Raw genomic sequence first — 27,681 nt, forward strand, 5'->3', positions numbered from 1 at the left:
GAAATCTGAAATACAAATAATCAGGGAATTTAGTGGATGAATGGTATATGCAGATTATTCAGCTGACATTATACCGATGTGGCTCGTACTCTTGTTGGTTGAGAAATCAGTATGTTCTGTACCTACGATGTTTCCAGTGTAATATTTATTACCAGCTTATGATAAGTGTAGGTTTGTGTGCCTTGTCTGAAGGGTTTGTAAGTGAAGAAAATGCAATAAAATACATAGTATATAATTAGGTATTTAACCCAGTTTATTTGTCTGTAGTAATAAAGAATAACCCTTCATAATAGCTGAATGCTCTACATGTATTTTGGGGAAAAATGCTCAAGCCATTCTTAAAGTGGACAACAGTGCAGCACCTTGCTTTCTGGTGAACCATGCAGTGTTTGCTTGGAATTCATCCTGACAGTCTGCATTTCATGGATGTCATTTTTGCCTCTGAGAACTACAGTTATACCTCAGTTCCTGAATTTCCCCCTGAAGTTTTGTTTAATATTCAAACAAAATCAGGGAAGATAACTGTCAAATGAACTATTGTTCAGCTGACAGTAATTAAGGTGTTCGGGAACACCAAGGTTACAGGAGCAGGGATTCCTCTCATAATGAGGGGAATCCCTGCTCTAAACAGGTGTTCCCCACAGTAAAAGCAGAGGGGGAGGCAGGAGCGGGTGGCTATTTGAACTTGCTGCGCTGCCCTTGCTTCTTCCCGCTGAGGGAAACAGCTCCTCCCCCAGCTGCCAGCACCCATTTCCAGGCCACCAAAGCTTCAAACAACCGTCTGCTCCTGCCTCTTGCTCTATCTCCGCTGCGGGGAACACACTGTAAAGAAGCGGGGATTCCCATTATAATGACGGGAATCCTTACTCTATACGGGTGTTCCCCGCATCGGTTTAGAGCGGGGATTCCTATCACTATCATGGGAATGTCTGCTCTTTTACAGTAAGTACATTTACAGTGTTCACCATAGAACACACAGCTCAGATCTTGAACGGCTCAGTTCTGGAACAGCCTTCCAGAACTGATTGTGTTCGAGAGCAGAGGTATTACTTGTATGTCAGTCATCTGCATTTTAAATGTCATCCCAGGAACCATTACAAGCCATATTCTGATATCTGTAGTAATCATAATCTTACTTCATTGTCAGTTAAGCAAAATTACAAGTATAATAAATAATAATAATAATAATAATAATAATAATAATAATAATAATAATAATAAAAGTAAGGAAAACAAAGAAGCGCATAGAGAAAAGCAAAGAGAGCACTGTCCATAGGAGCTTGCAATCTAAGTACTCAGCAGCACTTTTGGATTCATCAAAGGGATTCAGACCTAAGACTAGGATAGCTCATCAATGTGGAAGTCCTACACAAAAAATTCTGAGGAATGTTACAATGATGAAGCTATGGCCCTTAAAGGGGTATTCCTATCTTAACTGATATAATTATTCTCATAGTACTCGTCAAGTTTCTGCATGATTTATGTCTGTTTCCCGGCATAAACCAAAAGCTTGAGGAGGCTGACGGGGGACGTACGTCATGGAAAAGACCAAAATCTGTGCCTTTTCCGTGGCATACACCAGGGGAGCATTTTGATAAATGATCCCCTATATCTCTGTACATCTACATTATAGCTATATATACACCAGCCAGACCACAGCTTTTAGAGCAGAGTGGTGGTCTGTAACCAGGACAATTAACTGTCAACAAGAGCAGCATATCAGAAGAATGAGGCAAGTATGCTAATTTTCTTTTTTTGTAAAAATATTTTACTTGATGAACCCTACAAGTATAACTATATTAGTTGAGATGAGAATACTACTTCAGTGAATAGCGGCCGCACAAAACTGACATGTCAGTTTTCAGTGTGGTCTCAAGTGTATACTGTGGGGGAAGAGATAGGGGTGCACAGCAGGACTGGGTGGTGCTGGTTACGGATGGATCTTCATCCAAATATAATCCAATACAAAGACTCCGTAGCACTCGTTTTCATATGCAAAGTGTTCAGACGTTTATTTACAGCGTCAAAAAGGCAAGGCCAGGAAATATCATTGCTTTGAAAGAGATAAATATTTTGGGTTATGGAGACAGTGGACGTTTCGACCCTGTCCAGGGTCTTTTTCAACGTCGCTTGGTGTGTAGATGGGAGATGCGCTCCTGGCGCTGTTCTGGCCTTGCCTTTTTCACGCTGTAAATAAACGTCTGAACACTTTGCACATGAAAACGAGTGCTACGGAGTCTTTGTATACTGTGGGGGAGATTTATTAAACTGGTGTAAAGTAGAATTGGGTCAGTTGCCCCTAGCAACCAATCTAATTGGTTGCTAGGGGCAACTGAGACAATTCTACTTTACACCCATTTTATAAATCTCCCCCATGTGTTTACACTCTGGCATAGAAGTCAGTGCAATGTATTTATTCAATTAATAACGTCCGCTGCAACAACGGCTGTTTTTAATTGAATAAATATGTTGTGTCAACTTAGCCTAATAATATATATATATTTTTAATAACAAGTGTAATATTGTTGTAACGTCTTCATCTCTAGGCCTGTTTCTGTATATTTTCTGTTGCTTACTCATCACATTTGTTTGGCTGGTAGAGGAGAGGAATGTGATCTTCTTCACACGCTCGGCCTTCTGAGCAGCAACGGTCCTAATTTCACTTAATTGCAAGATCATATGCAAGGGACTTTGCAGGGCAGTCTGTGTTAGACGACCTCTGACCTCCACAGGTCACTAGCCACCAACTATTAGTTTGTCTCTGGAAACAGTATATGGTTGCATATACTGCTTACATACTACAGACTACAGCTTACAGACTGCAGGGAGCATGAAGGAATGAGCGAGCAGATGTAGGGACATACATGCAGCGCTCTCTGTCCTGGGAGAGAGGGGTTACAGATATGGAGAGATTACCTCCACAGTTTTGCCCCCTGATGTAATCCCCAGCCTGAAGTGGATCTGCTATGATTTGGAAGGTGAGGGAGACTTCCTGGGTCAGAGTACAGGGCTGTAGACCACGCTATGCAGACCATGCCCCTCCCCCACTCGCGCTCCAACCTAGTACATGGAGCTCTTAAAGAGGATGTACCACTAGGTACATCTTCTTTAATCTGAACAGACGGATCGAACGGCGCCATCACAGGGAAGCCAGTGCCGCGGTCCGTTTTTCGGACCGCGGCCTGGTTGCCGTGCACGGCGCCGTTCTATGCACCGGAACTATGCGGCCGGTGCTCAAGTACTGGAGGCGGGCCGGGCTGCCCCAGTGGGAGGGAATTCCCTCCCCTCTATGACGCGGCTCCATTCATTCTAATGCTTGAGCACCGGCGGGTTCCGGCGCCGTGCACGGGAACCGGCCATGGTCCAAAAAAATGGGCCGCGGCACCGGCTTCCCCAAGACGGCGCCGTTCGATCCATCTGTTCAGATTAAAGAGGATATACCTGGTGGTACATTGTCTTTAAACCAATGCAGTGCTCTTAAACCAAGTCACAATTTTTAAAAACTGTGAGCTCTTAAACCAAAACGCTCTTAAACCAAGGTACCACAGTATATAATTTATTTTATACAGAAACATCAAGAAGCTTTGCTGGGATTTAGGTGGTCTATGCAGTTTACGATTATCATTCATTTTTAAAGCGCTCTTAATTCCAGAGCTCTATACAATCAAAAAAACATTACATAAATAAGGAAAATGGCAAACTGGTACATGGGGAGAAAGGACCCTGCCCGCAAGGGCTTATGGCCCTATTACACAGAGCGATAATCGGCCAAATAGGCTGATGGGAAGCCAGTGAAGGGATTGTCAGAGTGGAGTGAAGGGAGATGTGGATTAGTCGGGCAGCAGAGTTAAGGATAGACTGGAGGAGAGCAAGGGTGATTGATTGAAGGCCAGAGAGGAGGATATTACAGTAGTCCAAGCGGGAGATAATGAGAGCATGGACCAGCAATTTTGTTGAGTGAGGATTGCAAAAAGGGCAGATTCGGGAAATGTTTTTGAGGTGGAGGCAGCAGGAGGTGGTCAGTGATCAAATGTGTGGTTTAAAAGAAAAGGTGGAATCAAAGATGACCGCAAGGCAGTGGACTTGGGGGACAGGGGAAAGATTGCAGGCATTTATTGTGATTGACAGATTAGATGGATTGGAGGAGTGAGTGGGGCAAAGATGATTAGTTCTGTTTTGTTCTGTTCTGTTTTGTCCATTTTGAGTTTTAGAAAGTGGGAGAAGAAGGAGGAAGCTATAGCCGATAGACACTCTGGAATTCTGGGTGAATCAAGCATATAGAGCATGACAGCTATAAAATATCTTCAAGGAAATTTGTTATTAATTTTTACCCCCACTAACTGCTATTCTGGCTGATTCTATGGCTGTATTCACATTATGTTTGTAGCCACAAATCTTGATATATGTTGGCACTATGTCAAAAAGATATGCCGACATGATCCAAGACATGTTGATGGTGTGGCCATTGACTTTAAAGCGACTCTGTACCCACAATCTGCCCTCTCAAAATCACTTGTACCTTCGGATAGCTGCTTTTAATCCAAGATCTGTCCTGGGGTCCGTTTGGCAGGTGATGCAGTTATTGTCCTAAAAAACAACTTTTAAACTTGTAGCCCTGTATCAAATTGGCGTGGCCTAGAATGTCTATGCCCAAGACTTGCACCGCCTCTCCGTCCCTCCTCCCCACCCTCCTCCTCATCATTAGGAATGCCCTGGGCAGAACTTCTTCTATTCCTCACTCGTCTGAACACTGCACAGGTGCTTTAATGATCCAGCACATGTGAATAGGAGAAAACCTGCCTAAAGCATTCCTAATGATGAAGAGGGTGGGGAGGAGGGACAGAGAGGCGGTGCAAGCCTAATGCACAGACACTCTAGGGGCATATATTTATATGTATACCGTATAACACTTGGCACTTGGTAGTTCTCGCAGTGTATTATCATGTGAAAAATGGAGCCTTTGTGGGCAGACTGTGGGAAAAAGCCACTGAAGCCACTGAATTCCGGCCGCAGAAAACTGAAATGTCAGTTATTTGCGGCTCCGTATGGGATCCCGGCCTGAGCCTATACGATGTGTATACGCTCCGGCCGGGATCCCATATCAGATAAGGTTATGTTGCGCTCCGCAAAAAGTACGGCCGTACTTTTTACGTACTGTGAACGTAGCCTTACATAGAATCTATATGGTATGGCTGGCAATACAAAGTCCAATAATTGGTGATGGGAATTCTTGTACTTAGGAAGACATAAAACTAGTAGAGCCCAGTTACTCTGGTGTATGCACAGAGAGTAGTAACCAAATGAGTGACCATTGTATGGTTCTTGGATAAAGGTAGAAAAATGCAGCACAGAATGCATGGCGGGGGCACACCAATCCATGTAGGAAAGGGCACAGTTCATAATAGAAAAAAAACTGCAAATAATTCATGGTGAAAAAAATGGCAAAAGCTAATATTAAATTCTGATCTATAGTCAATATAGGCTTAGTTATTTCATCCAACTGCTCTGTTTTATTTGCTGCCTATTGCTGCATGGAAGGTGCTTTTATGCAAATCAACTTACACTTTTCTTTCTAGCCTAAAGTTAATAGGAGTGCTACAAACATAGATAATAGGAAATAAAAGGAGTTTGTGTCACTAATAAACCCAACATGCATGCACCTCTCCGTATCATAGGATGCAATCAGCTGCACTACGTGTCACCTAGAATCGGACAGACCCCCAGGGTTACTCTTGGAAAACTTTCTCTGATTCTTAAAATGAAAACTAGCAAAATGTTAAAAATGTTCCTGGGAGAGACACATTCCTGTGAGGCTTGTGATTGACTAGTATGAGAAGCATTCATGCCCTGAGGACACCTTTCACAGCGCTCATCCCTCTCCTGAGCTCATCCGACTTGTCATTACATTACACAGGACTAGCCCTAGACATGATACTGCATTCTAGAAGTGTCCAAACCACCTGTGTCACTGACAAACGGCTATGCTGGGATCACGTCAGCTTCTTTGACTGGTTTTGGGAACAGCTGGGTGCTTGCAGTGAGGGCACCAGCAATAACCAAACGGAGTTGTAACGTATTACTATTTAAGTATGTGTGCAAATGTTCAGCTACATTAGTTCTAGCACTGTCCCATCTCACAATAGGCCTAAGGATCTCATTCCGGTACCTAATGGCAGTCAGGGTACCTCTGGCAAGCACATGGAGGGCTGTGCTTCCCTCCAAAGAAATGCCACCCCACACCATTACTGACCCACTGCCAAACCGTCATGGTGGAGGATGTTGCAGGCAATATGACCTGCAGGAGGCAATATGCCTGCAGGCAAAATGACCTGCAGGAGGGAGGTCATATTGCAGGGCTCTGGCACTGTTCCTCCTGTTCCTCTTTGCACAAAGGAGGAGGTAGCGGTCCTGCTTCTGGGTTTTTGCCGTCCTACAGCCCCCTCCACATCTCCTGGTGTACTGGCCTGTCTCCTGGTATCTTCTCCATGCTCTGGACACTAAGCTGACAGACATAGCTAATCTTCTTGCCACAGCTCACATCGATGTGCCATCCTGGATGAGCCGCACTACCTGAGCCACTTGTGTGGGATGTAGACACTGCCTCATGTTACCTCTATGGGTGAGAGCAACAACAAAATGCAAAAGAGACCAAAACAACAGCCAAAAGGGATGAGAACAGAGAAATGGTCTTTGGTCCCCACCTGCAGAATCACTCCTTTATATAGGTTGTCCTGCTATTTGCCAATCATTTCTACCTGCTGTGTGTTCAATTTGCACAACATCATGAGAGATTGATTCACAATGAGTGATGCTTCATAACTGGACAGGTTGATTTGTGATTGACTTGGAGTTACACTGTGTTGCTTAAGTGGTCCCTTTATTTTTTGAGCAGTGTAGTTCAACAATGCATTCACCGGTCTGCTTTTTTATGGGTGGCAATTATTAGTAATATAATATACAAATGATCTGTGATAAAAAGATTAGTGCAAGCGACCTCAGATAACAGTAGAGGGCGATATCATATTTCTTAGTGCTAAATGAAAACTATGCATGTTTGAAATCTTGATATAAGTGGAGATAAGGGACTCCCTCTAGTGGTCACCTGTGGCTGTCACAGGGACTGCTGTGCATTGGAAACATCATGTTTTCATGGTAAATATTCTTTCCTTTTTTAGTTATTGGTAAATCTTGGAATAAAATAACAAAACATACAGTGACACCTCTTTGAGATGACCACCTAAAATTGCATTGAAAAGTGAATATGGGTGATATCTTGTGGAACACTTGAAATCTGTTCTGAGTAAAAAAAAATGGTTTTAAAGAGTTGGTCATCCGGGGAAGTTTCACTGTATTACATTCAAGTGAGCATAATATTGTGAGGATCATGAACTTATACTAAAGCAAATTTCACACAGGTATATTACCTTCCGATGATCTCTTATTAAATCTATACAACCTTAGGCTAAGTTTTCACAACGTATTAATTTTATTAACAACTGCTGTTCTTTTCAGTAAAAAGAACGTTCGTTGGTAATGTAATTAATATGTTTGCCTTGGTTTCAATACAGCAACGGTCATGTATATGCACAGTATACTGCATTTAAGCCTATGGGGAAGAAAGACCGATATTTAAATATGGCCGTGGCAATAATTGATGTGTCAATTATTTCCGTCCACTAGGGTGGGAACAATGACCGTTGTTCCCATTTCGTTCACACAATGTATGGCCATTCTGACAGTCATACCATTTCATACCTTCAATGGTTAATTGGAGTGCAGACACACACCCAAATTTGCTTGCATTCCAATTAAAATAAAATTATGCTCCTGCTGCCAATATGGCAGTATCAGCCGCTGGAACAAGTTAAACAGCGGCCATTGTTGTATGTGAACATAGCCTTAGCTATTACACCAAGTGATTATCGGCGCTATTTGGCCGACTATCAGGCGTTATAGTCGATAACTGCTTGGTGCAATAGCTCCTGCTAAAAGGCAATGATCAGCTGACATTTCAACATGTTGAAAGATTTGTCAACAATAACAACGGTCTGCTGGCCGTCGCTCCATGTAATAGACCGCTACTATCTCTTATAGGCTCCCCAAGCAATTTAAAAACCGTCCAGGGAGCCCCTCCTGTAGCTCCCCACAGCTCCCTGGCTCTTACCCGCTCGATGTCTGTGAGTTTAATAGCGCCGGCAGCGAACGGGGAATGAGGAGCAAGAGAGCGCTGACTTGACAAGTGGGCACTCACTTGCTCCTACTGATTGGCCTGTGTGATAGGGGCTTTAGGGTGCTGTTACATGCAATAGTGTATGCTCCACAGCAGGTGAGGCACCAAAGACCCATGTGCTTCCCATGGTCAGTGACTACAGCAATTCACAGTTAAACCATATGCAAAAAACACTTCTATGTACAGGCACCCTAAGGACACGCTCACACTATGCAGGTGAGTTGATTTTTTTGTTGAGTGTTCCAAACTATGAAACCTTCCACAAATGAATATATAGGAAAATGATGGTTGTGCATATATTAGCAGTTTGTAGACAGCTTATAAAGAATGTAATCACAATGTGCACACCTTGCATCTGTTACTGCAGGATTCCTCCTACACCATATGATATAGAATGTGTATCTGCATGCTGTAAGGAAGTATGATTCACGTGTGGCGGCTAATACACTGATACTGCACCGACGTGCTGGCTCGTGAGATTTTCACATTGAGCGCTCTTGCTGTATTGTTTATCACACTATTGCAGTTATACAGTAGTTTTGGCCATTTGCTGCAGCCTGTGACCCTTGCCTTGGCCATGTTCTATAAATGCAATGGGTACCAATGGAGAATTCCTTTGCTGAATCTCAGATTTCTTCAGCCAGAGAAAGTCCTTTGCAGCATATGATCACTTCTGTAGAAACTGACTCCTGAGCTGCATCTTACCAACAACTGGGGGGGCTCAAAGATGGGGGGTCTCACAGCTTATTTCACCATTGGAGAATTACTGCCCTACACTGTACAGTACGTGTTATAATGGCTTCCCCTTGTATAAATCACCACAGCGACCTCATGTAATACCAGTCTATATACTGTACCCTACTAGGGAAAAGACTGTGCAGGTGATAGCAGCTAAACACTGGGGGCTGAGCTCACAATGATCAGTTTATTGCTGGGGGTGGCTCAATACTACAAGAAGGTTGTCTGGGTGGGGCAACCCTTCAAAGGGGTCCTGTCTTTGCTTTCATGTTGCCTGAACTACAAGTTATTGGGACAGTCACTGGCAGTGTTTCTCCACTCACCAGCCTTGACTGAGTGACCTCTCTCTGTTCTGGTATAGATAGAGAGAGAGATCAGTCAGAGCTGATGGGGTGGGGAGAAGCCACCATGGACCACCTTAATGACTTCTGATGGCAGGAGGACTTTATAAGTGTGAATGCAGCTTTGTACTACAAAGCATACTTTAACTCTTTACCTAGGTATTGTAGTGTTTTTACAAAGTTTGTATGGAGTGCATTGTGCATGTGTGGCCTGCACTCTGGTTGTATGGGGTTCTCTTGGTTTGCAAATGCTTCGAAGACCCATAGACAATGACTGGATCACTGGCGAGACAGGCATGGTGCACTCCATTCATTTGGGGTATTGTTATCCCCTTGAACAATGGGGTTCCCAGTGGATGGATCTCCACCAAACAGTTTATTTCCTAACGTTTAAATGGGGGATTATTGGGAATACCCCTTAAAAGAGGTTCTATTATCTGGACATCCTCTCAGGAGATCCTTCTTTTAGACATTTTAACTACTGTAAATCATTGTATAGTGGTGCACGTATATAATGTATAAGGCTTGTTATGTATGTTATTAAGGGGAATACTTAGGCCAGTCATACATTTCCAGGTGGAATAACAGAGGAACATGACAATGAATTGTCCCTCCATGGGGAATACAATATTACATCTAAATAGTATTATATATCACTCTTTTTGCTAAAACCCCCAAACCCTTGGACATTTTTGTTAATACCATGTATCACAAAAAAAATGAATGCAAATGTAATAATTTCTTTCCTTGGCATGTATCGTCATCTGTGCTGGATTGTAAGACAGTCTGATAACCCCCTGCCATTTATACAAGCTGTGGTCCATGTGAATATCAGGCTTGCTTGTTGACCAGTGGGTAGCCGGGATGTGCTGACTCCATTGTAACGTCTTGTCCACAGATTAGCCCGGCTGCTGAGCCAGCACTTCTGCCGACTTTGAAGATTATAGTACTAATCAATTCCCTCATGTTGCTGGCTGCGGCTCTCATCGGGCCCCCAACATTTTTCAGCAGCGGGTGCGACCTTGCAGCGTTAGTTAACACGGATAAAACCTCATATTTAACCACTCACTTGCCACATAGTTTGTTTGCAGGATAAGGCAACCATTGCCCTGATGTGCCCATGTATATTTTTGGTGTGTATGAATACTAGAATGCAGTTTTATTGGAAGGAGCATCAACAGGTAGTGACATATATAATGGCATACCCTTGAGCTTAATGTTTTCCCGTACTTCACACCTGCTTCTTCAAAGCCCTGTCCTTAATAGCCTGTCAGAATCATACAAGTGGGTGTCTGAGATATGTAAAATGCATGTCTATATTGGTGCCTGACTCTTCTTTATTATGTTCTTTACATTCTGAATATTATGTTAGTAGAATAAAATGTAATCCATTTTTTGTTTTGTTTTACAGGCTTGCCAGGGTTGTACATCAAAATGTGACTGCAGTGGTGTGAAGGGGGACAAGGTAACTATAACCCAGCTATGCCTGTTAGATTGTATACTGTAGGTTATCCCTATAAGGGGACATTCACACATACTTATTCTGCTGCAGATTAGGTACATGTAATAATGGCTTTGAAAATGTCATTTAATTGTTGTTCAGGTACAGATAGCCTTATTGCACTCAATCAATGTATCTTGTGTATCAGTGTATTATCTCTGACTTGTCGCCCACAGTCACCATTTGACTCATTTCACCTTTTCACCTTAATTTAAAAGCATTTTTCTAGGTATTCCATCCGCCATAAAGGTTTTCTAATCTAAAAAGAAGGCTTGCATTATACTTGTAGGTGGCTTCTTTCTTCTTTCTCTATCTTCCTATGAAGATTGATTCAGTGTCTTGCACCCTACTCTTGGTGTCCTCTTCAACTTTACAAAAAGTCATCCTAATTTTTAAAACATTCTTTGAAGCAAAGCCAGTGGGGAAAAAAATCTTTCAAATCAACTGGTGTCAGAAAGTGCCAGAGATTTGTAATTTACTTCTATTAAAAAAAAAATCTCCAGTCTTCCAGTACTTATCAACTGCTGTATGTCCTGCAGGAGGGGGTCTATTCTCCCCAATCTGACACAGTGCTCTGTGCTGCCACCTCTGTCAGTGTCAGGAACTGTCCTGAGTAGTAGCTAATCCCCAAAGAAAAATCATTCCTGCTATCTAGACTGGAAAAAATACACCATTTCCTGCATGACATTCAGCAGCTGATAACTACTGGAAGATTTGAGATTTTTTTTTAATACAAGTACCAGCACCCGCCCAATAAGACTATACCTGGCGTATAAGACGACCCCTGACATTTGAGAGGATTTTCCTGGGTTAAAAAGTAGTCTTATATGAAGGAAAGTACTGTAAGGGTGCGTTCACACCTACAGGATCTGCAGCAGATCTGCAGCAGATTTGATGCTGTGTTCAGTTATTTAAATGAAATCTGCTGCAGAAAATCAGCTGCAGATCCTGTAGGTGTGAACGCACCATAAATTACAAATCTCTGGAACTTTCTGGCACTAGTTGATTTGAACTATTTTCTTTGCTGGAGTACCCCTTTAACAGATTGTCTTGTCTTTATCCCACACAATTCTTTAAGAGGCCCATTGAGTCTTAGGGCCCTATTCCACGGGACGATTATCGTTTGGATAATCGTTAACGATTAACGATCTCAAACGACCGCTATTGCGAAAGACCTGAAAACGTTCACTCATTTCCATGGAACGATAATCGTTACTTATGATCGTAATTGCGATCGTTTCTCTTCGCTATTTATTCGCTATTGCGTTCGTATCTATTGAGAACGACCGAACGATGTCTTATTCAATGCGAACGATTTGCCAACGAGCAACGATAAAAATAGGTCCAGGTCTTATTAAACGATCAACGATTTCTCGTTCGGTCGTTAATCGTTAACTGCATTTCAACCGAACGATTATCGTTCAGATTCGAACGATTTAACGATAATCTGAACGATAATCGTCCCGTGGAATAGGGCCCTTAAACACAAAATAATCTCTAGTCCAATATGCAATTTTATTCTGCCCTGCACTTAATGATAACCAAAGGGCTTTCATCTTATTCCAGCAAAGATCCAGCTACTCATTGTGACCTTCACTAAAATAGATAAGTCATCCAAAAAGGAAATTGGGCCAATAAGTGGTTTTCAGGAAATAGGAGATAATTAATCCTAAATGGAATATTTTTGGATTTGTTAAAACATGACAAAATGTACATGGGGTACCTACACCTTTGACAGTGCACCCATCTAATGTCAACCTTCTCATTACCCACACTACCGAAATCCCTATTTGTTATTATTGGATTGTTATTTCTTCCAGCCAGTAAAAACTGGGGTAAGGTGTAATAGAAAACCTGTGTAACTTGTATAAGCAAATGTTGAGTTTTTGCCATAGCAACTTTGGCACACTCTTATTGAGGTTAGTGGCACATGCACACAACTTTGCCAGTAATGATCAAATCAGCTTTCTAAATGTGTAATCATATGTACCCGCAGGCTAATAACAAGTCAGGAGGATAAAAAAAGACTGTGCGAGCATGAGCAAAAGACACTCATTTAATTGTTTCTTTAATAACAAAAAAAAAAGGGTTTCTACAGGGAGCTGAACAAAGCTGTGATATTGTCAGGAGGCTTCAAAGGTGCCGAGAAGGAGGGATGCACACAATGCTCTTGGCCAGACAGCATTGCCAGCCAAAGCTGGTGACATAGCTGTTAAGTTTTAACTTGTCATTTTTTATTCTTTCTTCTTGTCATTTATTCATTCTTTTTTATTCTTTTTTTGGTATTACATTGCGATTTCATAAACTGAATATTTATCCTGACTGTTAGTAATATCAAATGTTTCAGTAGTTGTCTCTATTCCAATATACACTGTCCAATAAAATCTTGCAGGAGATGTTCCTGGTGTGAACCCATTACACCGTCCTTGTGTACCATTATTTATCAATAAGCTAATGACAATTTCTTCAGACATTTAAATTGTATTATGGCTATGTTCTCACACAGTAATTTTGGTCAGTATTTTGCAACCAAAACCAGGAGTGGATTAAAAACACAGAAAGTCTATGTTCACACACTGTTGAAATTGAGTGGATGGCCGTCATTTAATGGCAAATAACGTTCGTTGTATTAAAATAACTAATTATTTGCCATTAAATGGCGACCATCCACCTAAAGGGGTACTCTGGGCTGGGATCATTTTTATTGTACGGCCAGGGAGGGGGTGGATATAGAAGGCGCTGGTCACTTACCGGATGGCACCACCCCATTCTCCCGTCCCACATGACGTCTCAAGGCAGCTCAGCCATTTAGCGGTTGTAGCGGAGTCCGGCTACAATGTGATGTCTCCAAGCTCTGACATCACAGGTCTCCAAGTATAGGCAGCGTGTTATTGCTGTGACATTACCGAACAACAAGCAGCAATGGTCGTGTCTGCAGTTGGAGGACAATTTACTGCACTGAATAATGGACAGTACTACAAATGCCCAAATATATGCACACAACTTTAGGAGAATATAAAGGAGAGTTGCAATACTGCATGTAACCCCTATGGTTATAGCACAGGTCCCAGTGGAGGCCTCCTCACTGGCGGGAACAGTGCTCCAAGAATTGCACACAGTTCTTTGAATGCAGAATTTGCAACAGCTTTACTTGCAAGAGGCACGTATACTTGGTGGTTATAGGAACATATGTACATGATATAGAAAGCATGGCAGTTTTTACAAGGAAGCACAACCTTAGTGACACATTAAGTTGGCAGTTTGGTGAGGCTTGTACTTTCTGAGTTGTTTAAAAATAACGGACTTAATTTTACAATGAAATCTGTCGAGAATGTTCATGATAATTATTAAGTTCCGTCATTGTCAAATAACGGACATTACTTTGCCTAAAAAAGATGTTGTGGGAACATAGCCCCAAGCTGTTTATTCTTCTTCTCTGCTTAGACGCCTCAACCCATAGTGCACTGCCTAAAACATATGCACTGCCCAAAACATACCCGCTCCCGCGTGACCAGAGTCTACCAGTAGAAATTGCTTGGCATCTCTGCAGTCCATGGGTCACACAGAAACCTATTTGGGTACTTCAGCATTCATCTCCAGCAGCTTCACCCTCTCTGTGTCTCTCGCGGTCCAGCACCAATTTCTGCCCGCTGTTATCATTGTTACAGACCTTCTCTCGGACCACAACTCTTTCCCTCTTAGTTATCCTCAGCTCAGCACAACACCACAACAGCATCATACGTGGGATTTCAAGGACATACAACATAACCATAGCTCTAAGATATAAGACATAAGAAATAAAGAGACAGACACCATTACTAATTTGAAGAAAATCAGGCCGCGGACAGTGTATTAAAGATAGATTTAAAACTTTGTAACCAATCCTTTTAATAAAGAAAATTCATTACTCAACTCCAGCACTGTATAAGGCCCTGCCATAAGCTCAGACCCAACAACATAACATTTGTTTACTCAAGTTAAGAGAAAGGATTAAGCTTCTTCAGATGAGGTGGTGGTGAGGTAAAAATGTGCTGTAACTTGTCAAATAGTACATGTACATATGTCCCCAGCCCAGGAGGATCATGGGAGAAAAATGCTCCAATGAAAATCCTGTTACTGGGACATATGTCACAAACAGTTCCCACACTCTGCTCCCATAGGTCAAACAGCTGACCTATGAGGAAGTCGTTACTATCCCCACAGTAACGTTACCTCAGGAACCTTAGCCCCCTAGATACCAGAATCTCCCTCCAATTTCACTAACTCATTAGATACTCCAAAATCCCATGTAGAACCCTCCACAATGTCCGGGCTCTATCCCGAGTTCTTGTGAGAACCTTGCCCAGCCACAGTCACATGGTCACACAAGCCCCAATCAGCTCCTCCTAAACAGAGGAGCATAGAATGGAGTCTATGACACGGATGGAGACGTGCGCCTGCATCACTCCGTCGGTGGGTGCCAGCTGTGGAATGCACGAAGGGTTATCTGTCGCGATTCCGCAGTGTGCACGTACCCTTAGAGTGTATGTAGGAAGGGACACCCGAATCCAGCCCCCAGATGCCCCCTCCCCCCCATCCTCGGAACAAGTGGGAAGATCGTCCGGGAACTGATCTTCCCACTACTGGATAAAGGTTACCAGCTGTACGGGGATAACTTTTATACCAGCACCCCCTCTTCCGGTCCCTCGCTGCCCTAGCTACTGTAGCTTGCGGCACGATCCGAACATATCAGAAGTAGTAATAAAGCCCTAATATTTAGCAGCCATGGAGCGGACCGAGCACTTCTGGATATGAGGGACCCCGTATCGCACCAGGACAACATTTTCCAGGTGACATCCCCCACACTGGAAAACACGAGACCCCAGAAGAAGTGCAGAGTGTGGTGTAACAGGGGGATCAGGAAGGGCACCATTTTCCAGTGTGACGCCTGTCCTGATCACCCCGGCCTCTGCATACTGGATCACTTCATGGCGTACCACACGTCATTGGGGTTCTACATTATCTAAATTCTGTCCCTTATTCCTATTTCAGGGGTCACGTTGATCCGGGGATTATTCTGATTGCCATTATGGAGTCGGGAAGGAATTTTTCCCCAGTGATAAGGCTACTGTCGTCTGCCTTACGAGGGTTTTTTTCCTTCCTCTGGATCAACACAGGTTGAATTTGATGGACACCTGTCATTTTCAACCTTATAAACTAATAATTGGCCTAATACCCCCAAATAAAATAGAATTTCCCCAGCTAAGTAGGTATGGCCGCCATTCCCATTAGAGGATGCCATGATGCAATTACAAAGCCTCTGTGCTGCCAGGACAGTAGAAACCCCCCACACGTGACCCCATTCTGGAAACTACACCCGATAAGGAATCTAACAAGGGGGGCAGCGGGGATATGGCCCCCTGGTGACGGCCACATTTGGGGCGTGAAAATGAAAAAAAATTGTATTTTTTATTTTCTCGGCACATGTTCTACGTAAGTGCCCGTCACCAGTGGGGTCCATATCCTCACTGCACCCCTTGTTAGATTCCTTATGGGGTGTAGTTTCCAGAATGGGGTCACTTGTGGGGGGTTTCTACTGTCCTGGCAGCACAGGAGCTTTGTAAATGCGACATGGCCTCCATCCTCCATTCCAGCCTCTAAATGGCGCTCTGTCCCTTTGGTGGCTTGCCCTGTGCCCATATGGCACATTGTACCCACATGTGGGGTATTTTCGTACTCAGGGGAAACTACCCTACACGTTTTGTGTTCATTTTCTTTTTTAACCCCTTGTGGAAATGGAAAAAATCAAGGCTAGACCAACATTTAGTGTAATTTTTGTAAAATTTTTACTCTAAATCATTAATCTTGTCATGATTTTTTCACAAGGGGCTAAAAGATAAAAAAAAAACACTAAATGTGTAGCGCAATTTCCCCGGAGTACGGAAATACCCCACATGTGGACATAAAGCGCCATGCGGGTGCAGGGCAAGCCTCCGAAGGGAAGGAGCGCCATTTGGTTTTTGAAGGTTGGATTTGGCTAGAATGGATGATGAACGCCATGTCGCATTTACAGAGCCCTCGTGCTGCCAAAACACTGGAAACCCCCCACAAGTGACCCCATTCTGGAAACTGCACCCCTCAAGGAATCTAAAAAGGGGTGCAGTGAGGATATGGACCCCTTGATGACGGGCACATTTGTGCCATGAAAGTGAAAAAATTAAAATGTTCCCTTTCACGTCACATTGTTCCACATTTGTGCCCGTCACCAGTGGGGTCCATATGCTCACTGCACCCCTTGTTAGATTCCTTGAGGGGTGTAGTTTCCAGAATGGGGTCACTTGTGGGAGGTTTCCAGTGTCTTGGCAGCACGAGGGCTCTGTAAATGCGACATGGCCCTTGAAATCCTTTCCAGTGAAATTCAGCTTCCAAAAGCCAATTGGCGCTCCTTCCCTTTGGAGGCTCGTCCTGCGCCCCCTTGGCACTTTATGTCCACATGTGGGGTATTTCCGTACTCGGGAGAAACTGCGCTACACATTTTGTGTCTTTTTTTCCTCTTATCCCTTTAAGAAAATGAAAAATTGAAGGCTAGAACAACGTTTTAGTGTAAAAAATAATTTTTTCTTTTTTCACGCCATATTGTTCGGAAAATCTGTGAAGCACATGTGGGGTCCAAATGCTCACCGCACCCCTTGTTACATTTCTTGAGGGGTGTAGTTTTCTAAATGGTGTCCCTTTAGGGGTGTTTTTTAGGTTTTGGCACCCCAGAGCCTCTGCCAACCTGAAGTGGTACAGTCAATAATGACCAAATATAACGGAGGCATTGAAATTCACTAGGCGCTCCTTTATATCTGAGGCTTGTGGTTGCGTCAAATAGCGCAATAGGGCCACATATGGGGTATTTCTATAAACTGCAGAAACGGGGCAATAAATATTGGGGTGCATTTCTCTGATAATAGGTTTATAATTATGAAAAATATTGGATTACAATAAAATCTCTGCACAGAAAATAAAAATTTTCAAATTTCTTACACACTTAGCTTTTATTTCTGTGACTCCCCTAAAGGATTAAAACACTTTCTGGATATGCTTTTGCAGAGTGTGGGGGGTGCAGTTTCTGAAATGGGGTGCTTTGTGGGGCTTTCTAACATACAGGCCCCTCAAATACACTTACAACCTGAACAGGTCCCTAAAAATATTTGATTTTGAAATTTTACTGAAAATTTGGAAATTTGCTGCTAATGTTTTAAGCTTCCTATTGTCTAAAAAAAATGAAAGATCATTTAATAAATGCCGCCAACATAAAGTAGACATGTTGCTAATGCTATTTAATATATAAAGCAAAAAAGTTTCAAAGTTGGAAAAATGCATTTTTTCACATTTTTTCCACATTATTTGGGGTTTTTTCATAAAGATTCGTTATGAGTATCGACTCCAATTTACCAGAAATGTAAAGTACAATATGTCACGAGAAAATAATCTCAGAATCAGCCGGATAGGTAAAAGCATCCCGAAGTTATTAATGAATAAAGTGACACTGGTCATATTCATAAAATTTGTCTCTGTCATTAAGGCCATTTCAGGCTCTGTCCTTAAGGGGTTAATGCACGTGAATGTAAGAACAGCGGAAACTGCAGACAACAGTTGGGGGGCAGACAGACATATTTTACAGCACCCTTCATTAAGATATATTTTATTAGCAGAGATATGATCAACTGTGATGTGATCTTCCCTTTAGTAGCTTAGTGACGTTTTTTAAAGGGGTTGTGCACGCACCCTATCTGACATCAGGTATGGAGAGGCAGTGCTGCCACACAGGACATCCATCCAACACCCAGCAGGCATTGTCCATGTGACCTATTAATATACAACACAAGCACAATACCTACTGGGTGTCAGACGGTGGGCAGCTGCCCTGCCTGGTTATCAGCCATGTCTCTCCGTGCCCATAACACCTTAATACAGAACTGTAGAAACACTTTGCACATAATCACTTAACAAATTGAGCTATATTAATAATTATTATGATATGCAACTGTATATATATATATATATATATATATATATATATATATATATATATACGCAGATACATTATGTTAGATAATATAATAATAAAGCAGGAGACATGGGCTATTACCCAGACTTGTTGATACCAGGTACTGGGTGGTGCTGCTGTTCTGCTGCCTGAGCACAAATATCATGCAAAGAATCAAGTCATCCGCAGGCAGGAGCCAGCATGTGCTCAGTTACAACACGTTCTGCACACTTTGTTTTATCATACAAGTCTTGTATCTTTGATGAGGTAGTGTTCTTTGTAATGACATTCAATGCTGCTCAGAAATACCACAACACAGCAAATGAACGCTTTAATTCTTTGCATTGAGAATCTTATCTCAGCATTATTATACATTGTCCACACTCAGTAGATTATAATCTATATACCCCAATCAAGCAAAGCATTAATAATATCTACTTGTATGAATTTACACTATACACAGAGTTAATCATAGGGTCCTATTACACAGAGCGATTTAGGTCAGATTATTACTCAATGTAATAAAGACAATGATCAGCCGATAACAATGATAATCAGCTAATATTTGAGCGTTGTTACACAGCCCGATCAGTAGTGTAAACGAACGCCGATCTAGCAGATCAGGCTTAGGCTGGGTTCACACTGCGTTTTTGCAAAAAAACGGATGAAAGACGGATTGCAAAAAACGGATGCATTTGTGTGCATCCGTTTTGATCCGTTTTTCCATTGACTTACATTATTAAAAAAAGGGATCCGTTTTTTTTGACGGACACAATAACGTTGCTGACACTATTTTTTGGTCTGTTAAAAAAAACGGATCCGTTAAACGTATGCTGACAATGCAGTGTGAACCCAGCCTTACTAAACCTATTACACAGCTCGATAATCATGCGGCAAGGGTTTCATGGACATCCTTAGCTGTCTGCAGCTACCGGTGAAACTTTAGAACCAGTCTCTAAAGTGACAGGCCTTTTAGCCAATCACTGGTCCTGGCACTGCCCCTTCTTGGCCAGTGAGCAGCTTATCACTTCAGACCAGCTCTGAAGTTGTACAGCGGGCAGAAGAGGGGAGAACAGTGGGAGCAAGGAGATGTATAAACTTTATTATTATTTTTTTTTACACAGTCATCAGTTATCAGCCGCACATCGCTATTACATGAAAAATAGTTTGGAATAAACTACAACGATCAGCTGATGATCGTTTCATCAGCTGATCGTTGTCTTTATTACACAAAGCAAAAATCTGCTGAATTGGCCTGATTTGGCAGATAATCGCTCTGTGTAATAGGGCCCTAAAATGGATGATGACTGTAAAAAAATGAAAACCTCTATATATACCTCTCCACCCTCCCAGATGTTCTTCTCGCTTATGCCCACTCGCCAACACGGTTGCTGAAGCTTCTACACTGGTCTTTGACGTGACAGTCCGCTCAGCATATCATTGGCTGTGGCGCCGTCCCGTCTCAGCCGGCCTGTCACTTCAGAGTGAAGCGGCTGCAGGGAGTGGCCAGAAGCATCGGGGAGCGTGGAAAGGTAAAGTATACTTTATTATTTACTATATACAGCAAGAGCTGCACGGACATCACTAATTTTGCCCATGCAGTCCTTGCTGCAGGACTATCAAGCCGTGTCATATGCTTAGTAAGCCTGATCTGCTAGATCGGCGCTCATTTACATTAGTGATTGGGCCGTGTAATATGGCCCTTACTCTACTAGACTATACACAATTCAATTGGTACTTGTTGAAAGAACAGTTCACTCTGCAGTGAACCCCATTTTTCTTGGCTGGGCGTTTTCTGTTTGCACAAGCATATATTATCTGGAGCCATACCATCTTAATATAGGAATATGAACGAGATCTCTGAGCACACAAACCAGTGTACTCCTAATCGCACAGATTTACAGCGAGGGCCTGGGTTATTGTTTCCTGCCGGGGATGCCTATAAACAAGGCCATAGATCATTTAATTGGACATCATCTACAAAGAATTTAATGATTTTAGAAGGAAATGATATCCACTATATAATTAGTCTAAAATACCTCCCTGGGGGCAGACTGTGGTATTGTACTGGATAGCTGCCCAGCCAAAGCTTTGAGTCATGTTCCCAGAGAGCTGTGTTAGCTACCAGTCAGGATGCTCAGACAGCGCATATCCATCTGTCACATGTACACCTGCCGCAGGGCTGTTTTTGAGAAAAATACATTTATTACAGCTAATCCACTGCATACACACAACTTGTAGATTCAGGATTCCCTTAGCTACCACTGAGTGCCACCTAGTATAAGACAGATCTCCACAACATTTATATGGGGTGCCCAGGTAAAAGGTTTAAAGGGCTGCAGATATGCTATAATCCCCTACTATATGCCTCCTATTGCGATTTCTCTGCTTGAATGGGGACTCCTCATATTTCTTATATGTTTTGACATCATTTACATTGAATTGGTAGTACACATTCAATAAACTTGAACCTAGCAAATTTAAGAAACTTTGCATATATTGTGCCCCTGTCATCACTAAATAGGCCCCACTGCATTATCTCCTTTTATAAACGAATCCTTTGAAGTTCAACTCCAGATGACCAGCTCACTGAAGGATCAGGTTACAGCTGCCTATAAAGTTCTATGGAGATGGGAAGAGTGGCTGTAGAGAGAGAGAGAGAGAGAGAGAGAGAGAGAGAGAGAGAGAGGAAGGCAGACAGAGAGGATGTAGTAGGTTTTCAATCTCACCCCAGGGCTGGATTTACAGTTTACACTGCCCAGTACTACAATATAAAGTCCTCCATGCTGTTGCTTCGTTTTCTTACTGTATACTAAATAGAGGAGCAGGACAGCCTCTTCTGTTTGTGTGCAACCACAAGCTCAAGGACAAGTATAAAGTAGAAATGACATTAGCAGTAGCTGTTATTGATAAAGTGGTCACCAGACAAATATAGTGCACATAATACTTCTATAGATTGCCCAAGTAATAGTAATGTACATTACCTAAATAATACTGCAATAGGCTAGCTGCATACACTATCTTTTTTTGGCCGTTTGACAACCGTCTTTTTGAGCTTAAATAACCTCCCTAATTTTGCAATAATGTCTTCACTTTCAAAATAACAAACGTTATTTTGGCTCAAATAAACAAACAAACCAACAGGCAGGATACATATACATCAGATGTGTAGTCAGTATGTGACATGATGCAGGAGATCCCACATCTAAGAGTAGCATTAAAGGGGTTATCCAGCGCTACAACAACATGGCCACTTTCTTTCAGAGATAACACGACTCTTGTCTCCAGTTCAGGTGCGGTTTGCAATTAAGCTCCATTCACTTCAATGGAACTGAGCAGCAAACCCCACCCAAGCTGGAGACAAGAGAGGTGCTGTCTCTGGAAGAAAGTGGCCATGTTTTTTGTAGCACTAGATAACCCCTTTAACCCCATCATCATCTTATATAGTAGTGAATGACTGTGATACATTCCATTTCTGTATGACATAACACTGCTTAGATTTATCAATCTCCCTGAAACCAATACTGTCAGGATTTTGCCCATAGCAACTAATCACAGCACATTACTACAGCTCATTAGGATATAAAAGCTGACGTGTGATTGGTTGCTGTGGGCAAAATCCAGATAGTTACGGTTCAGGCAGATTAGTAAATCTTGGCCAATAACTGGGTTGTACCCCAATGTACTCCAATTTCTGAAACATTATTTTATGCAATAACATATATTTCCAACAAATTTTTCACCTTATGTTATGCGTTATGCACGCAGTAAAGGTAATTATATTTGAGAAAGTTTTTGATTATTAACTCTTTGTCTCTTATAGGGAGAGAGGGGGCTTCCCGGATTAGAAGGACCGCTTGGTTTACCTGGATTTCCAGGACCTGAAGGGCCACCTGGATCTCGTGGTCCAAAGGTAAGAAGACAAATTATAGTCAAATACTTCTGACTTTTGATTGTTCCACAAAATGATTTTCTAACGATAACAATTATTCTTGTAAAAATACTATGTCCCTTATGTATTAATACAGCCAATGGTACAGTTATAATATGATTGTAGTCCTAAGCCACCAGATGGCACTAGAGGCATGTGCAGAAATAACTGCTACAGAAAGTACCTATGAAATACTATGTTTTACATGTCAGCACGCAATAGAAACAATTGTGAATGTCATCTCTTTTCATCTGTGACAGTGAGAGTTAGGCTAGGGTCACACTATGCTTTTGCATCCTGTCTCTTTTTTAACCTTTAAAAAAAAGTCAAAAGTTGTATTTAACAGGAAAAAAAGTGACAAGAACAGAACGGATATAAAGAACAATTAGAAAATTTTAGAATTATTCCCACTATGCTTTTTATTGTAAGTCAGTTGAAAGTTTTATTGAAAAATAAAAAGAACCCAGTCTGCTATAGAGATTTTGTTTGTCCTAAGAGATCCTGAAAGAAACTTGTGAGAGTCACCTCTAGGCAACACTTCCTTGCGTCAGCAGTTTTCTGACTACAATGTTTATGAATAATAATTATTCAATAAAAACCTTTTAGGTGCTCTTAGTGTTTAAAGAGCAAAACATTAGCTCCTTATAAATAAATGAAAAGCAATAATATTTCTTAATGAACATTTAACTTTTATCGGATTTTCCATCTGTGAATTTCTAAATATCTGTCTCCTATTAGCAGCTGGATGGAATAAGTATCTAGCATGCAATTACTGATTCCACCACTAGATGTCAGCAAATCACAACTGACATATACTATATATCAGCCATTCATAATTTTTTTTTTTTATTTTCTATTTAATAAAAAGTTTTCATTAGATCATGATGCCACCAGGGGGGTGCTTATTTTACTTACTCTAAAATTTTCATACTGTTATATTACTTTGTCGTTTTCGATCATGGAAGTCCCAGACTTCCAGTAACACATCTCTCCCTTACTATTTGTTTTTAGGGTGATGATGGCATACCAGGATCAGTTGGACCCAAAGGAATAAGAGTATGTAAACTTGTGTCACTGTTAATATGACAAACCAGGCTATGTGCGTATATATTCATATATTGCTTTATGTTAAGTACCATTTTGGCTATGTTCACACACTGTACTTTTTATGAAAAGAACGCTGTTGTTTTCTATTAAAATAATGGCTGTTCTGTTCATAATGCAATGATTTGCATTGAAGTCAATAAAAACAATGGCCATGGTTTCACACAATAGATTGAACAATGGTCGTTGTTTATTTCTGGTCATTGTTCATAAACTGCAATGCAATTTTTCATTCAAAACGGCCGTTATTTCATACTCAAAACAATGGTTGGTGTTTTAAGTGCCAAATAACGGCCGTTGTTTTGAGTGCTAAATAATGTCCGTTGTTTATATGTAGTGGGAACATAGCCTTTGAGTGATATTTCCATTTAAACTAAAAGTGAATAAAATCAGTAGGTAAACCAATCCTAGTCCTGTGTCTGATATTCTCCTCTGACTGGTGTGACTGTTTATATTGTATTGATAATTTATGTTTCTTTTCAGGGACCTCCAGGTCTTCCAGGATTTCCTGGCGCTCCTGGATTGCCCGTAAGTACAACCCCATGTGTCCTGGAATATGTTTCTTTAGTACTGACTGTCCATTTAACTGCTCACATTGCTCTTTCAGGGTTTACCAGGGCAGGATGGATCCCCCGGACCTGCCGGTATTCCAGGATGCAATGGCACAAAGGTATAAAATTATTCTGTTTATTAAACACATATGGGAACGCATCTCCAGACTTGTAGTTCAACAGACAAAAGAAGAAACACATCGGGGTAATAAATGAAATATTTCCACCCATGAAAGCTGAGTTTCATTTCCAGCATATAAATGAAACGTTTTCACCAGTAAAATATCAATTTCCAGACAAACCCGACTTGTTCCTAAAAAGGAACATGGAAGTGTGCATGAAGAGTTAAAGAGTTTAATTATTATTAATAATAATAATAATAATAATAATAATATTTATTTGTATTTTGTATTTATTTGTAATTTTTTTACACAGTAAAATTATTTATTAGTGAATTGTGAAAAGGTGAAATCATGGAATTTTCTCAATACACATTTCACCCTTTTTATTTCCTCCCCCCATTGTATACAATCTTGGAAGGAGACATAGAGATGAAATGTTATATTTGGAGATTTAATTACTTTAACAGTCGTCCCTGTTCTGTAGGGTGATCGAGGTTATCCAGGAGGTTCAGGAATTCCAGGTCTTCAAGGTCCACAGGTAGGAGCTGTATACATAGATGTATGTTATCAGCTAGAAATTCTGCTTATGCAAGCCGTATAAGCCGGCTTAAAAGCATTTATCCAGTTCCACTCACATCTAACACACATTGATTTATCAGGGTATTCATATAATATTTAATAAGTTATGCCCAATTCACAGAATAGGAAAACTAATTGCACGTGGCTACTTAATTCACTCAGGGGACATTTTTCTTCTGTTCTTGGTATTGGTGCGGGTTCCAGTGGTCAGATCCCCACTGAAAAGCCCTTTAAAGCACCCTTGATTTCAGAGCTCTATACAAGCGATAGGGGGTGACAAACAGGAACATTACATGATCAATACATATTACATGAATTAGATAAATGGAAGACTGGTACATGGGGAAAGAGGACTCTGCCCGCGAGGGCTTACAATATATGAGGTTAGGGGAGAGACACAGAAGGTAAAGTGCAGCCAGTCAGTGTGGTGAAGAATTGTTATAGGTTGTAGCTTAGTTTGACGAGATGGGTTTTCAGGCTACTTTTAAATGACATGATGGTGGATGAGAGCCGAATGTGTCGGGGTAGTGATTTCAAAAGTATGAGGGAGGCTCGGGCAAAGTCTTGGAGGCGGTTGTGTGAGGTACGAACAAGGGGGGAGCGCAGAATGAGGTCACTGGAGGATCGGAGGTTGCGTGAGGGACGGTAGCGGGATATCAGGCAGAGATGTACGGAGGAGACAGGTTGTGGATGGCCTTGTACGTCATGGTCTTGAGGTAATATACCCTGACCAGTCTGGGAGGTATAGATATACTAAATCAATACTAGAAACTAGTTATATACCCTTCTTTCGCCAGTAATTAAAATATAACTTTAATTTTGTGATGGAGCATATGATGGGGGTCCACAGCAGATCCGCAGACAAATGTTTTTCAGTCAAATGGAACAAATGTTTGAAATTTCAAAATATAACTTTTATTAGGAACTTAGTAAAATGTAAATTGGATGACCGTAGTAGGAAAGTGCAAGATTAAAATACCAGATAAATAATATGTGAGCGATCTACATATTCTTTATCTGGAATTTTAATCTTGCACTTTTATATTACGGCAATCCAAGTTACATTTTAATAAGTTATATTTTAATTTCTATTTTAACCACTGCGGAAAGAAAGGTATATAATTTGTACTTCATGGTCAACAATTTAAAATGAATACCTTGGGCAAAGGGGAGCCAGTCAAGGAATTGGCAGAGAGAGGCAGAGGCAAAGCAAGGGGAAAGGTAGATTAGCCAAGTAGCCAAGTTAAGGATAGACTGGAGGGGGGCAAGGGAGTTAGATGGAAGACCAGAGAGGAGGATGTTACATTAGTCCAAGCGGGAGATAATGAGAACGTGTAGTAGCAGTTTTGTGAAATCAGGGGTGAGAAAAGAGCGGATTCTGGAAATGTTTTTGAGGTGAAGGTGGCAGGAGGAGTGTATTGTGTCACTGGTGGCCAATAGCATTATTGTACAGGTTAACACTTAACTAGTAGGGCTGCTTTTTATTCAGAGGATCAGTGAATCTCTAAATAGTCACCTGCCTATCTAGCATTGAGCATGCCCCAACATTATGGAAAACCCCTATAGCATTTATTGTAGTCATGTGCTTTTATTCCTTTGGGTTAATGATGCCATCTTTGTATATTTTCAGGGTCCCCCCGGATTACCAGGCTTAAAAGTAAGTCTACAATTCTCTTCTTGAGGAACTTGAAAACACGGACTAAAGCATAAATCCTACATATGTGTCTGTGTATACCAGCATTCTGAGTATACTGCAATATTGAGGATCTGAAGATACAGCTAGAACTCAAATAGTTCTTTTAGTTTTAGCATGGTTAGATGGAGAATTCAGAGGTACAGGTATAACTCTATATATCTCCTCAGCTATATGGTATATGGTAGTATTGCAGAACTCCCCCCTCTGGAGGAAATATATTGTCAGCTATCAAGGGGCACAAATTGGCCTTTTAGTTGTGGAAAGGAACACAAAGCATAGGATCTTTTGTCTTGGTTGGTGAAACCTGGCATAATGCTGCACCCATTTTGATTTTTAATATACACCCCTGGTTCAGGTTAGTGGTAGGTAGTATTGTTTTCAGTATTGATAATACATTGCTATTGATCTATGTAAAATATGATGTCTGGCAGTAAGTAAAATGTGTAGACTTTTAGAAAGCTCTGATGAATATCATTAAAATAAATATTTTACTTCCAGACAGGATACAATGATGTTAGGATGTTATTAGTTACAGAAAAGAGCTCAAATTGCAGTTTATGATTCAGCCACTAGATGTCACCAGTAAACTTGTCATACAAATTTTAATGCAATTTATTTTGCTACCTTTAGGGGGAGCCAGGAGAAATTATTTCTCTTTCTCAGCCAGGACAAAAAGGCGAATCGGGACTACCGGGTCTCCCAGGTTTACCAGTAAGTTTTCATCCACTCATGTTAATAGCTAATGTATTTTATAGAACGTTCTCAGATTTATGATTGACTTACAATAGCTAAAATATATAAACATATGTGTCTTGAATGGTCTTTAATGTGTAGGTCTATTTAGGTGACACCATTAACCGATTAAATTAAGCCA

At 41.3% G+C, this 27,681-nt stretch overlaps 1 protein-coding gene across 2 annotated transcripts in view; it reads left to right on the forward strand.

Annotated features, from left to right (window-relative positions):
* The window catches only part of COL4A5 (collagen type IV alpha 5 chain), a 135,870-nt gene that overhangs the window by 31,137 nt on the left and 77,052 nt on the right, over positions 1-27,681 (forward strand). For both annotated transcript variants that reach the window (XM_069942631.1, XM_069942629.1), the window contains exons 2-9: positions 10,721-10,774; positions 22,648-22,737; positions 23,767-23,811; positions 24,343-24,387; positions 24,467-24,529; positions 25,017-25,070; positions 26,742-26,768; positions 27,438-27,518. In XM_069942631.1, the coding sequence (XP_069798732.1) occupies positions 10,721-10,774; positions 22,648-22,737; positions 23,767-23,811; positions 24,343-24,387; positions 24,467-24,529; positions 25,017-25,070; positions 26,742-26,768; positions 27,438-27,518 (459 nt within the window). The remainder of the gene's footprint in view (positions 1-10,720; positions 10,775-22,647; positions 22,738-23,766; positions 23,812-24,342; positions 24,388-24,466; positions 24,530-25,016; positions 25,071-26,741; positions 26,769-27,437; positions 27,519-27,681) is intronic.

The sequence above is a fragment of the Dendropsophus ebraccatus genome, chromosome 10 (genome assembly GCF_027789765.1).
Source record: "Dendropsophus ebraccatus isolate aDenEbr1 chromosome 10, aDenEbr1.pat, whole genome shotgun sequence".
Lineage (NCBI taxonomy): Eukaryota > Metazoa > Chordata > Amphibia > Anura > Hylidae > Dendropsophus > Dendropsophus ebraccatus.